This window comes from Nothobranchius furzeri, chromosome 4 (genome assembly GCF_043380555.1).
Source record: "Nothobranchius furzeri strain GRZ-AD chromosome 4, NfurGRZ-RIMD1, whole genome shotgun sequence".
In the NCBI taxonomy this organism is placed as follows: Eukaryota; Metazoa; Chordata; class Actinopteri; order Cyprinodontiformes; family Nothobranchiidae; genus Nothobranchius; species Nothobranchius furzeri.
This window is the reverse complement of record NC_091744.1, coordinates 71,984,417-71,999,033: the sequence shown is the minus strand read 5'-3', so window position 1 is coordinate 71,999,033 and position 14,617 is coordinate 71,984,417. Positions and strand designations below refer to the sequence as shown.

The 14,617-nt window shown below is 41.2% G+C and overlaps 1 protein-coding gene across 2 annotated transcripts in view; it reads right to left on the bottom strand.

The window, feature by feature from the left end:
• The window catches only part of frmd4a (FERM domain containing 4A), a 123,511-nt gene that overhangs the window by 90,943 nt on the left and 17,951 nt on the right, over positions 1 to 14,617 (bottom strand). Inside the window, exon 1 of one of the 2 annotated variants that reach the window (XM_054733629.2) lies at positions 5,936 to 6,311. The exons of the other annotated variant lie outside the window; for it this stretch is intronic. Within the exon in view, the coding sequence (XP_054589604.1) occupies positions 5,936 to 5,968 (33 nt within the window). The 5' untranslated portion in view covers positions 5,969 to 6,311. Of the gene's footprint in view, positions 1 to 5,935; positions 6,312 to 14,617 lie in introns of those variants that run through there. 2 annotated transcript variants of the gene reach the window in all.

Below are 14,617 nucleotides of genomic sequence, written 5' to 3'. Positions count from 1 at the left end.
ACATGCCCTATAGGTTATAAATTGTAAGTTGCTTTGGATAAAAGCGTCTGCTAAATAAATAAACATAAATAGTCCTTTACCCCAGTCAGAGCATCTGGTGTCAAGGAAGGTGCGTTTCTGAGTTGTCTTGGTAACATTCCTCAACTTGTCAACTTCTGGTTGGCTACACAAATCATAACATGAGAACATTGAAACTGGATCACTCTGGTGATTCATCAGTTCTAGAGAAAGCTTCAGACCGACCATCTGAAGCAAGACTTTTGACACGTCATCAAAGTCTTTTTTGCACCTGCGAAGCTGATACAGCAAACAGTTCCTGCAGAACAAGCTGATATTGTTTAGACTCCTTAAGAGTTCCAGACGTGCGGTTCCATCCATCTGTCATGACCCGAGATATCTCTGGACTGAAGAGTTGGTGCCACGGTATTCTACAGCCCTTCGGTGCTGAGGTCATCCGACCTCTCTGACCTTCGGATCCATCAAGACGGTCTCCGAAAACGGGTGAAGTAGACACACAGATAGCGTCTGATGTGTTTTGATAATAATCAACTTCATAGCTTAACGCAAACCAAATTCTTTTACATCCAGAACTCAGCTTTCCTAGATACGGAAGTTCTGATAACATCGCATTCACACATAGGTTCATACATCACATCTAGTTCCATCCATCACAGTAAATGTTAGTTAACCTGTCATGTTTTAATTGTTTGTAAAATAAATTATTACTTTTATAAACCTGACTCTTTTCTGAATCAAAACGAAGCGTGTACAATCCCTTAATGAGCAAAGAATCCTAGAATCTTCTGATAAACACAGTAAAGACCAAGCAGGGTTGATATTCTATATTTAGATAGAGTATCACAGCTTATTGGTCATAAGTAGAGGTAGTATATGTATTGAGCTCTTAAAGCACTCATTTTACCAAACCCTACAAGAGTCAAAAGACATAAGTGGAGGCACTTTAATGTAATTTACATGGGTTTCACACTCAAACACTAGTCTGGATTAGGGTGAAATTTTCATAAGTGTGCATCGATATTGGAAATTATTTTAAACATGCCTGTAAACTGATGACAGCCAATGAAGTGGAAAACTTGAACCATGTGTTTCCATGACGACATCAAACATAATGCACATTTTTTCCTTGGGTTGCTCGAATGCATCCCAATTAATCTCATCATTCGGCTACTTTAGGGGATGAGGGAGCGTTTGACATACTTGACATGGCACAAGAATCAGTGCGCGCACACACACACACACACACACACACACACACACACACACACACACACACACACACACACATGATCAAACTGATTTGGATGAGGAACACATTTAAACTCAGGATGCTGAAATGAGAAGAAAAGAATCTTTAAACTGTGAAATTAGTGGAATTTTGTGAGCAGCATTCGTATTTTAGTTATTGAATAAAGCATTTTGCATCATATTTAATCTATATCTATCTGGAATTGAAATGGATAAAACTGCTAAATCAGAGCAGTTTTACCTGTGTGAACAGTACAACCCCTCATACAACAATTTGACTACCAAGTTAAATACCAAGTTCACTCTTTTTTTTCAGCACATTTGCAGTATAAGGTGAGCAAAACACAGCAGCATTTGGATTCTTACTTCCTGATACATGGACATTTTGCCTCTGATAGTCTAACAGCAAAGAGACTCTACCACTGACTTTGCAACATTGATGTTTTAGCTCCACAAATAACACAATCCTGAAGGAGTTCTGCTGTGTTGTGGAGTTGCTAATGCTAACGGCTACCTTCAACTAGCTGAGATTTTCTTTCCTGGAAGCAAAATCAATAACAGCCTTCCCTGTCACGAGCCAAGAAGAACCAGTCCATGAATGCTAATTTTTCAGTGTAAGGAACAATTGACATGTTTTTCTCATCAAAGCGCTTCCCCGTCAATGCCTATTGGACTATACCAGGAAATAGGGATAAAATACTGCTTGTGAAACTCAGAGTGATTGCTCATGTTATGAAAAAAGTTCAAATCAGATTATTTATATAGCACCAAATATTGACAAGCATCATCTCAAGGAACTTCTTAAAGGACACATTCCAATTGAGTTCAGTTCATTATGTCAGTTAATTAAACGTTTCCTGAGGAAACGAGCAGATTGCGTCGAGTCACTGACTAGTGCCAGTGATTTTATAGCAGTCTTGAGTAAAAAAACTTTCAGTGAGCTTCCTCTTTAAAGATCTTCATCTTTAAAGATGTCATTAGTATAATATTAGCATCATAGATGATTAGTTGAGTCTGTTCATGTTCCAACTGACACTAACCTTGACATTGAACTTGGAAGGCTACAGTGACAGCTGGGAGATGAACCTCCACATTCTGTGTGTGTGTGTCTCTATCCCAATGTGTGTGTATTTTCACATGCCTCATGCGGTTCCAGCCACCAGACAAGGGCTCCTGTTTAGTTTGGCCTTTACATGCTGCCAGCTAACCTGCTGTGCACTGAGATAGTAAATGTCTGAGTCTGCTGCCAGAGGCAGTCCCACCCTGTGCTACAGACCCCAAACCCACCAGCTCTGCCTTTCTACTCTAATTATTTTCACCCGTACAGCGAGGCGTTTGGGTTCAGAGTTATGGGTCTGGTCACATTCTAAGTTGCTGCTTTCCCCTGTTCACCACCATGACCTTAACCATCATGCCTGTCCGCCATTAGATGAAGCAAGGCGGCGCAAGAAGGGAAGGAGGAAGGAAAAATGCTTTTCAATTCCTTATTGAAACAAGTTTGATAAATGAGTGATGGAAATGACCAACAGAGGAAAGAAACAGGAGATGTGAGGGAGTGCAGACAGAAACCAAACCTTCAGGTAAACAAGAGTGGAAGAAGACACACAGAGGAGCATCTCTGGTTAGACTGATAGAACCCTGACAGGGTTAATCCCCTGATAACTACTCCCTATTGATTTATTTACACACAGGAGCCGACTGGAGAACTGACAACCCACACAAAACACCATGAGAGCTGACGTGTTCTCCAGAGAAGACTCATGAAGCTTGAGCTCCTTGTCCTACTGACCTATATGCATGCATTAAAAACAAGGGGGTACCAGAGGGGAGCTCAGCCTTCCCTTTTTTAGAGTCTGTGGGTGTTTTTGTTTGATCAGATACAGTTTGTGGATGTAAATGAGCCTCTCATCTTCACTACTAAAAGATGAGAAGAGGATCCCGTGCAAAGTTGAACAGAGATAACTTTTTCAGGTCTGAGATAAAAAGTGAGTTCTTATGTGGCAAAAGAAGACAAATGATCAATTATTTACTCTATAGGTGTAAAACGTTAATTTCCAACAGGTTTTGCTTCCTGTTTGATGACCTGCTTTTGAGTTGCGTGCTCCTACACGAGGCCAGCGCAGACCCACAGCTCACTGATGCCTATTTTATCCCATTTTTCTGCCTCAGCGCTCATTACCGTCACACTGAGAAGAAACACAGAAGTAGAGATTCACAGTAGAGGAGAGGGGGAGTATCGGGGTGGAGAAGATAAAACAGGAGCTTGCAGCTTTTCTCAAATCCAAATGATAAAACCATCTCAGCTAAATTTTCTACTTTAGGGATCTTAGAAATTTGTAGAATTGTGCAGCATTTACTTGCTATTGCTCTTGGGTTTAGGGCTGAACTGTATACTAGAATAATGAACAAACCTGATCTGCATGCAAACAACATTTTAACTTTGGCAACAGGATGAACTCCTACATTATACTCTAAACACCCACAGTCAACCCATATTTGCTAGAGCTGTTAAATATCCAAAACAAACCCATAACACCGATATTAGTCTTAAATATTGTGATGATGACATCTGTTCTTGTTGTCTTCAGTCTCTTCTTTCACTTAACACTTCATAATTTATGACCTACTGACCGTAACCTTCACTCACACTTGTATCGCAGCAGTAATACAATGCTGCATATTGTGAAGCTTTATTGTGAGTATTTGGATAAAAGAATAAGTGAGTTTGTTGCATTTTTTCAAAATTTCATCTTTTCCCAAAATAATGCAGCACTCATTGCTTAATATAGAAGCTAAAAAAAGATCACCTCCGTTTTGTCCGAAGACAATTAATAAAAATGCTTTTTGTTTCTACATCTTTAACTTGAAATAGCAAAAAAATAAATGAAAAAACAATCCTAGTGAGTTTTGTCACCTTAAACCCTTTTCCCCCAACATTTCTGATGAAATCAATGGTAACCTCACTATTCTAAACTTTGTATTTGACTGAAAATCTGCTAAAAAAAAGAAACCAAATCAAAATTCTTGTCCTGACGAGGTTCCACCTTTCATCTCAGAAGGTTGGAGAAAGTGAAGTAGAAGGAGATTATGTGGTGCAAAGTTTGACAGACTCCTCCGTTGGATCACCGTGCTGCGATTCACAAATCTACCAAACTGACTTTGATGCCAAAACAGACATGGGAAGCTCAACGTGGCTGATGAAGATAAATGCTAAGGAAAAAAGTCATTTAGTTATTAAAAATGCCTTGGCTAGATTAGCTCTTTGGCAAATCTGACCAAGGCAGCAGACTGCAGATATAACAGGCTTGATGTGCCATATCTCTGAAGCCAAATCTATAATGATCCTCTTTGGATGGACTGAACTGCTAATTCTGCTCCTATCACCTACCAAAGCAAAGAGCAAAAAGACAGACAGGTAGATAAGAGCCAAACTTTATCATGCATAATAATCCTATAATGCACAAAAACAAGGCTAAAACACATGAGGAGCGGAGAATTAGACGGGTTAAGGAAGAGAGGTGAGCAGATGGGAGTACTCATGCATCACAACACCATCCGTGGTTTAAACCTTTCATAGCATTCCCAAAAAGTCATGACAGGAGTGGGAATCTCACGGTTTCAATTGGATTTTATGACAGAAACAAACAGGATATGGGAAGAAAGAGGATTTTTAATGTTTTATCACCTGAGCTTGGTGGAGAGTGCATCAAGAATTTATTTAGGGTTGTCTGGGGTCGTCGGTGACAGAGGGGATAAAATAGGGTGGGGGATGGGAGGGAGGGAGGACAATGTAAAGCCAGGTATCCTTAAGATTCCAGGAAATAGGAATATTTTTTGTAAAGTTTAAATTTGAACATTTATCTGGTTTTCTTTTAACTTGTTGCTACATGAGAATAAGCTGCAATGCTCTTATTCTAACATCACATTTGTAGCTTCCAAATTTGTTCTCACTCACCTAAAACACAATAAAACACCTGCTTGCATCAGAACCCAGATGAAGATAAATGTTTTAATAAGCTGTGAAAGCACTGGTTTTCATGCTCTTACATAGAAATCATTTATTCCCATCATTACCTTTCCTAGAAGCGGTGCCGAGTAGATGCTGAGCACAGCACGCAACTTACAAGCACCCATGTTGTGTGGAGATGTGAGTGTCTAATAAAGGTCATACATCACAAGAACAATAGTGAATCACCATTTTTAGACCAGTTACTCCCTTGTACCTTTGTCTCTGCTTCTTTTTTCCTCTCAATCCTAAATCAAAATGCCAGCAGTTTGTACTGAAACGAGAAGGGCACCACTTTAAAACACTGAGTCATTCTTCCAGATCAGCCCCTCATGAATGTAGACACACAGAAACTCCCACAAAGACACAACGCATGCAAACCACAACAGCAGTTTGACTGTCTGCAAACCGTCACCATATTCACCCACTATCTGACACCTCTCCTCCAGTCAGCCAGGGCTCTACCTATCACCCCTAGCAACGCTGCTTGCTCTGAAACTTCTCAGCTCGAGTTCAAGCATCACCACGGCGACAGCAGCGTGCACTGATTTATTTCAGCAGTCTAGCGCATTGTGAGTCGTGCTGTCCAAATTGTGTCTTTCTGAGATCGATTCTTGGAAGAAACAGTAGGTGCAATTCTCTGTGATCCCTGAGAAAACTTACCCTGGTCCTCATTGGAGACAGCAGTCCCTCCATAGCTGATTGGGTTGGTTCCGGTGGGCTTGAGCCCACTCAGCTGTGTCTGTGTGTTATCCCAATCCACAAATAGATCCTGTTAGAAACGCTGTCTCATCCTCAGAGCGAACATCTCTTCTTCACCACGGCTCTACCCACCCAGAGAGAGCCCGGCGCACTGACAGGCACACAGAGAGACAGTGTGCACTGTGTGTGTGTATATGTGTGTGTGTGTGGAGGCATACAGGCACACACACAGTGGGGAGCAAGAGGAGGCGAGAGGGCAAATCCAAACCTTCTTTTGCCAACCTGTCAGTCGTTGTGTGATCTTCCCTTACGGAGTCCAGTAGCTTTAATGCCCAGTGGCCATGGAAGGTCCCCCCCTTCTTGGTTTATCTCTCTCCCCCTGCCCATCCCCGTTTCTCACTTTCCCTCACTGCCTCCAGCTTCGTTTGTTCCTTTCGTTGCAGGTCTCTTTTAGATTTTCAGTCTCCATGTGCTTTCTTTGCTTCCTTAGCCGTCTGTCCCTTCTCACACAGTGTTTTACTGGATCATCCTGCTGACTGTCAACCCCTTGTCCCCACCCATGTTAGGAGTGAGGGTGGAGGGGGTCATACAAAATGTACATTTATAGTGTGTGTGTGTGTGTGTGTGTGTGTGTGTGCGTGTGTGTGTGTGCGTGTGTGTGTGTGTGTGCGTGTGTGTGTGTGTGCGTGTGTGCGTGTGTGTGTGTGTGTTTGAAACAGGTGGAGAAAGAAAGCAAGAGAGAGACAGATAAAGAGAAGAGAGGGCACTCGTGGGTCCGCTATTGTCCCTCTGGACAATTGTGGCTCTTAATCGCCTAGCAACTGGATCACCATCTATTCTCTTAATATACAAGGCATGAGTCAGCCTCTAAAAACACACAAACCGTGTTTCTCGCTTGACCCGCCCAAACTCACAACGAGACAGCACAAAGCTTCCTAATATACCCATAACATCTGACAGGGTTTTCAGCTGTCTAAAATCATTCTCAGATTATCATCTTCACCCTGAACTGTACCTCAATGTTACTATGGTAACCGGGTCCATCGCTGCAGAAACACAAAGGATGCCATGAAGGCATGATAAAACTAAAATGAGTAAATAAACTCAGGGCATTCCTCCGCCCAGAGCCTCTCCTCGGCTGCAGCTGTTGGACCCAAGCATGACAAGATGACACTGGAGGTTCAGGTGGCTGTAGCAGACTTGTCACAAGCCTTTCAGCCAGGTCTGCGTGACTCCAAGTGAAGCACTCGCTCTCTAGCTGTTTTTTGTTCTCTCAATTATTTTTAGACTGGCCTTTTTGTATTGACCCAGATAGGACAGAAAAGGAGCATTAAACCAATTCACCTAATGATGAGACTACTGTTATCACTGAAGGATTCACATTTGACTCCCTAAACGAATCAGGAAATTTAGAAAGTAAATAGTAAATAATTTTATTATTATTATTATTTTTTTTTACAAAATCAGGTTTCTGGGGAGCTTTAGTTGGAGGACAGAGGTGTAAACTGGTTGGACAAGCAAGGGACTATTACTAGTCATTGAGTCTTCACTGTGCACAGCTGAGTCATTACAGCCATTATAGATCTCTGGAAAAAAACACAATTTCTACAAATGTTCCAGCATGAGCATGAGCCAGACTTGAGTCTCGTAGAACAAATGTCCCACCATCCGGGGATTCTTGCACTACGGTGTGGCTTTCTGTTATTAATAATAACAACCCTCTTTCAACATCTTAGGTGTGTTCTTGCTGTGTCTTTCTAAATCCATGCTTTCGTTCTTTTTTAAACACAGAAACTGTTTCTGTGTTTAAAAAAGAACGAAAGCATGAACACTCTTTCAAGTTTAAGACACTTTACATTTTTAACTATTTGGTTTAACAAGAACGACTGAAATATTTGACATACTTTAGACTTCTTATTATCCAAAAACCTGAATAGAATTTACAATTATTTTGCATGATTATTCATTGATAGCTTCATAGTGGGGCAGTTGGTTCCGCACCTTGCAGCAAAATGGTTGTAGGTTTGAATTCCCTCTGTGGCCTCTATGCAGAGTTTGCACTTTCTGCTGATCCGTGTGTGTGTGTGTGTGTGTGTGTGTGTGTGTGTGTGTGTGTCTGTCTGCCTGTCTGTCTGTCTGTCTGTGGTTGAGCCAGGAGGACTTTAGGACCCAAGATGCAGAACACCAGATGACACAAGGCAGGAGCGAATGTAAAATGTAAAATCCTTTATTTAGGACGGTGAACCAAAAATGCAAAGGGGCAGGAAGCCAAGCCTAGCAACTAAAACACTGAACTACAAAACAAAAGCTCACTTTATGAGCAGAAGCTAGTGTTTCACGAGGAGGAACAGAACAACACTGACAACGACAATGGACCGGCAAACACTGAGAGACGAGACAGGGTTTTATGCACGGGGCTGGATGATTAGGAGACGAGGAGCAGGTGCATGGGAGAGAGAACTGAGGAGAGAACGGTGAGATCAATTAACTAAATGGGAAGGGAAAACCAAGCAGAGGAGGGGAGTGTGAACCAAAATGACCAGGAGAGACTAATAAACTAAGGGGGAGAGAATCACGTTATACAAAAGGAAGATATCGACTAAATAACATAAATGTACAGAGAACTAAAGATAAGCAAACCAATAAACCTGAAACTAGAGACACCTGGGGGGGAAACCTGGAGGGGCTGGGGACCAAAGGGACACAGAACATGACAGTGTGTGTGTGTGTGTGTGTGTGTCTGTGTGTGTGTGTGTGTGTGTGTGTGTGTGTGTGTGTGTGTGTGTGTCTCATTTGTTTCTATATAGCCATGTGATTAACTAGAGACTTGTCCATGATGTCCCCCACCTCTCACCCAATGACTGCTGAAGAAAAGGAGACCAGCTCCCTGCAACCATCCTGAGAAATAAAAGGTTTAAATATTGGATGGATGAATTACACACTGAGTTGGGAGTAACTGTACTATAACAAATGATACTAAATGAATCAGACATTAGTTTTAAACACACGTAGACATTAAGTACTGAGGCGTAATTTTCTACTCAGTCACACAAAAACAGAGTGCTGCTATAAAAGCTGAGAAAAGCTTTGAACATCAGATTTTCTGCAGAGTCAGTGCAAAGGAAATGTGTCTTTTCAGGAACATCCCTACAAAAAGTGCTAGCATGTGGGGGTCATACCGATGCTGCAAGTGTGCGTAGCCCTCATTCATTCATCTTTACTTTAGCTGAATTTTAGAGCAAGATTCGTGTGTTTAGACCTCATACAAGGTAAAAATAATAATACAACACATTGACTACTGTTGGGTAAAAAGCTGATTTTCACCTTCACTTTTTAATAGTATTGTTTTTTCAAACAGAGTTCATTAGCCTTATTCACATTTAACGTGGTAAATGCAGTATGCATGGAAGATGATTTTGTCTGGGAACCATCTGGTGTTATTAACCGGCTCCTGCCGCAGGGAAAGTCGACCTTGTAAGTCTGCAGTTCTGTTATCACAACAAGCTCCCTATTGAAGTCCAGACGGAGTGTTTCTCTGAACCTGGGAAAGTTTGCTGTCTGTGAAGGGGTGGGTGTGGTCATCTTTAGTGTGTCATATGTCATCTGTGAATAAAACCTTTTGATGAGCTTCGGCTTATTGAGAGACTAAACCGACCTCCCTCAACTGGTGTGTTACTTTTTTCTCTCCGGTTTAGCAAAATCTGATTATTGATTATTTGTGTTTATTGGTAAATGGTATTAATAACAATAATAACCCCCCTTGTGTGGTTTGGACTTTCTTTGAGCTACGCCTGGATTGAATAAATAAAAATACCTAACAACTACCAAGTACCAAGTTCACTCTTTTATTTTCAACACATTTTATAATAATAATAACAACAACAAATAATTGAAGGAGAACAGGATCCTGTGCCATTGTCATTAAGATCGTTTATTATTTTTTTCTTTCAGCATAACTAAACATAATAAACACTTCATCCACCAAAATAAAGTAATAATCACATTTAACTCAAAACAAAACCTTTGAAATATATTTGCCTCTTTTAAAAAAGCCAATTTTAACACACAGACATCAGGTTAAGATACTTTTCAGATCCATTTTGTTGGATGTAAAACAAATAACTTACTTTTTATTGGCTGGCGAATCAGCTGTAAAATGGAATAAATTGATGTATCACACCTAATTACTCCATGCTCCATAATGCAAGAACAGCTGTCAGCCTTTTCAATAGATGGTCAGGTGTGTTAAGCCGGTGGTCAGTGGCCAGCTCATTGATTTGTGCTGTCAAATTGGAAGTGTATTGCGCCTGTCACGCTGTCAAATGACCATTGCGCCGATAGAAAAGTAGATAGACTGGAACCTTCTGCCACATTACAGTATTGATCCCAGCCAGGCCGGGACAACACAGACGTTTCGGCACAACACCATGTGGACACGATCGATGGCTCTGATGCTGTAGGTGCCAGAGCTGCTGAGGACCAAACAACAATAACAGATTTCCTTCATCTGAATGTAGCAGAATTAGGGAAGTAGAGCATCTTCATTAGATTTTCCTTGAGGTAAAAGTAAACATGAATGTCAGACATGGAGAAAAACATTGCTCACTTCACATGAAGATGAAATCTGATGCAACATTCATCACCGCTGAGCTAATCAACTCCTAATTACAACAAACCTCCAAAAACATGGTTCATAGTCATGTAGTTCATTTATTAAGCATATTTAAATGAGTGATTCCCCTCAGGAGAACATTTCTCACTTCACTTCCCATCAGACACATCACACAGCCATGAGACACTTTGACTGCTTCAGCACACACTCATAAACACATCGATCACACTTGAACAGTTACGATTTAATGAAGGACTCACAAGTATGGTGCACCACCTCGTTTTCACTCACACACACTTATTGATGAGGTTCCACAGAGCAGAGGTCTTAGTGGGGAAGGGAAAAGGAAGAGCTCAAATCTTATTATTCAGATGACCTCTGACCTCCAGGCTGTTATCTCCCATTATAAGCTGACTTCAAGCAGCTTTTAAAGTAAAAACCACAATTTATTAAACTTCCTCTTTTATACTGTTAGCTGAAATACACAGCCTGTTTATGTTGGCTGTTTGTTGGAGATTTTATTTTCGAGCAAATTATTTTGTGAAAATAAAAATAAGAAACTATATACACACACACACACACACACACACACACACACACACACACATATATATATATATATATATATATATATATATATATATATATATACATATATATAGTTTTAGGCAGATGCAATGTCGAGGTTTTGTTTACTTGTTGTATTTTTCTTCCACCAGGCTGCATGTGCACGTGTCTGACAAGCCAGTGACATACAGCCCCATATATCACCATCGTGCATTCCTGCTGACAGTGAACCTGTCAGCAGACTCTACACACACACACACACACACACACACACACACACACACACACACACACACACGCACGCACACACACACACACACACGCACGCACACACGCACACACACACACACCACACACACACACACACACACACACACACACACACACACACACACACACACACACATCAACCTGCAGCCTTTCCTAGTCACTATTAAACCCACATATACATGAAGGAGAATATGGGTGGATGGGATGTAGGGGGTGATAAACATTACAATCACAGGACAATACCATGCGGTGCAGCCTATGCTACACTGTACACCACACTGTCCTCAAGCCCCATCCATACTCTTTCCCCACCCCCATCCCTTTCATCCATTCTTGTCTTCCTCCCACTTACATCTCCGTTGCCCCAGCTGGACCCCAAAATTAATCCCTTGTGAATTTTTCCATCACACGGATATGAATGGAAATGACTTGGCTCAGAGAGAGAGAGAGAGAGAGAGAGAGAGAGAGAGAGAGAGAGAGAGAGAGAGAGAGAGAGAGAGAGAGAGAGAGAGAGAGAGAGAGAGAGAGAGAGAGAGAGAGAGAGAGAGAGCTGATGTATTGAGGCCTTAAGGTTCTTGCTTGCTTTTGTCTTTAAAAACAAATCTCCTACAGTCTTGAGGTCATGCAGCAGAATCCAAACACAACAGGGCAAAGGACTGCTTTTGCATAATATGTAAGAGCCACATCTAACACAAATGTGAGAATGATGTGTAATTTTCTTTAGCTGTTTATTGTGTTTCTACTCAGAGGTGCAATTACACTGTAAAAAAATAAAAGTGGATGTTCAATTGCTGGAGGTAATTAGCTGCTGCTAAACAAACTGTTTCTTAATGGGAAAACAGTGGGATTAATTGCAGTGATTATCAATTAAACTACATCAGAAGATGAAAAGGGACATCGGAGGTTATCTACTTTCAATCAACAATAAGTGAAACTGTATAAAAATAATAAACAAAAAGCACATATCTGCTCTGACTTTACCCCTAAAAAATAAATAAAAGAGGCTAAGTGGTTGATCAACAAATATACCAGTCAGCAAATGTATCTACACAAAAGACTAGTCATAATGTTTTATTTTCAGTTGACACCTGAAGGAAATACAAGTCAATGTCGACACCTGTCACAGCATTTCATTGTCAAATTAATTCCAGGTTTTTGAGTCTGGGAAAATTCTGATTCTTTTGCTGAAGCCCGGTTCACACGGCAGGATTTTTTAATTGTTGGGTGGTTTTCAAAGCATGAGAAACCACACATGTGGTGATAAAAAAAAAAATGGTTTCACCAGTTTTGGCCATATGGTTTGTAGTGTGCAGCAACTCAGTAAACACTGCACACAAATAGCTTTCACTCATGGATATTTCCCGGTGAGACGAGAAATATAAAAGATCACTTTCTTTCTTTCTTTCTTTCTTTCTTTCTTTCTTTCTTTCTTTCTTTCTTTCTTTCTTTCTTTCTTTCTTTCTTTCTTTCTTTCTTTCTTTCTTTCTTTCTTTCTTTCTTTCTTTCTTTCTTTCTTTTTTTCTTTCTTTCTTTCTTTCTTTTTTTCTTTTTTTCTTTCTTTCTAGTTTTCGACAAGCACTACTCAGAGTAACTCGGACCGGTGCAGCTCAGCCTGACCACATTTTCCAAAAGCACGGTTCTGTATTCCTCCTTCCAATTTTTCTGCTCCGGCAAGGCTGAGTCAGGCCGACATTGCAACTGTGGCCGCTGATTGGCTAGGGGGCGGAGTCACTGGTTCCTTTGGAGTTTTCTGCCTGCTGCCTCACTGCCAGGGGCGGCGTTAGGCCCGGCTACTTGGGCTCAAGCCCCGAATGTTTTATGAAAAGCCCCAGATGTAAAACGTGGAAGTAACATGCAGTGCCAAAGTCCAACAGAGAGGGAGCAGCTGGCAGTAGTTTGTATACAGCCTGCCTGAGCCTCCACCACTGAAGAAGAAGCCCTTCAGCAGCCGGCTTATTCTACAGTCTCTGCCTGAAACGCATGAGTGAAGATGGACATAAGGACGTTTTTTAAGACAAAAGGTACCACGGCAGAACCCCAGCTTTGATGATACTGGTGTTGACTCAGGTTTGTGAGTCTTATTTGAAAATATTTGTGATTTGTAATATATATGATGTTGACTATTGCGTGTCATGTGTGTGTGTGCTCGCGCACACGTGTGCGTGCGGGTGTGTTAAGCCCCGGATCTTCTTCAGTCCTAAATCCGCCCCTGCTCACTGCCTGCAGCCATAGCAAAACTTTCACTTCAAAGTAAAAAACCTGGTGGAGGAGTGTGTTGCGTGCTTTTGTGACCACTCTCTCTGATTGGCTAGACGCCACTTTCAACAGGCAGCACCTTTGTTTGTCCCCAAAGATCAGTCAATCCAACACGTTTGAAAGCCTAGCTCTATTATCAGAGCAGTCCGGACCTTTTTCCAAGCACGCCAGGACACTTGTAACACACCACATACGGTAGGATCTTCTTATAAGATCATCTTTAGAGCCTACACTGTAATCTTTTAGATTATCAGAAAGGAAACTTGGTATAATTATCCTGCTGTGTGAGCTGGGTTTAAAAGATTGAATTTCAAGATCCAGGCTTTCTTTTAAGCTTTCATAAAAGGAAAGAGCAATCTGTTCAATTAATTATAGTAGGTCTGTGGTGAATTTGCCAAAATTGTGATAACCTCTGTTTTAATTAATCATGTAATCATTCTTAAATAATAAAAAATGGTAATCCCATGTGGACCTTTAGTAGAGAATTAGTTTGTCTTAGTTTTATTCATGTAGAGAAATGTTAGAAAACCTCACAAACAGAGCACACAAGCTTTCTGCATCATGAGAGCTTCAGGAAGATTTTAGCGCGATTGCTTGCTGGATGTTTGGCATCAAGACTCACGGCCAAGGTTGAGATTTACTGTGATTTATTGGCGTTTGAAACTGCTTTGGCCCATTTCAAGAGCCAAAGGGTCCCGACCACGTTTCAGAGAGCTGCTCTGATTGTTGCCAGAGGGAATTCGTCTGACATCTAATCTAAAGTTCATTAAACAGGAAACATCCTGCACATGCACACTGGTATGCTGCTAAACACCCACACATATATCCACACACACAGAAAACACCCTGCGCCAGCTTAAAGATGGCTAGGTGTATTTAGTTTGTGTAGTTATGACTGCCTACAGACCTGGGGGTAGGTAGAGGCAGAGAGGGGAAAG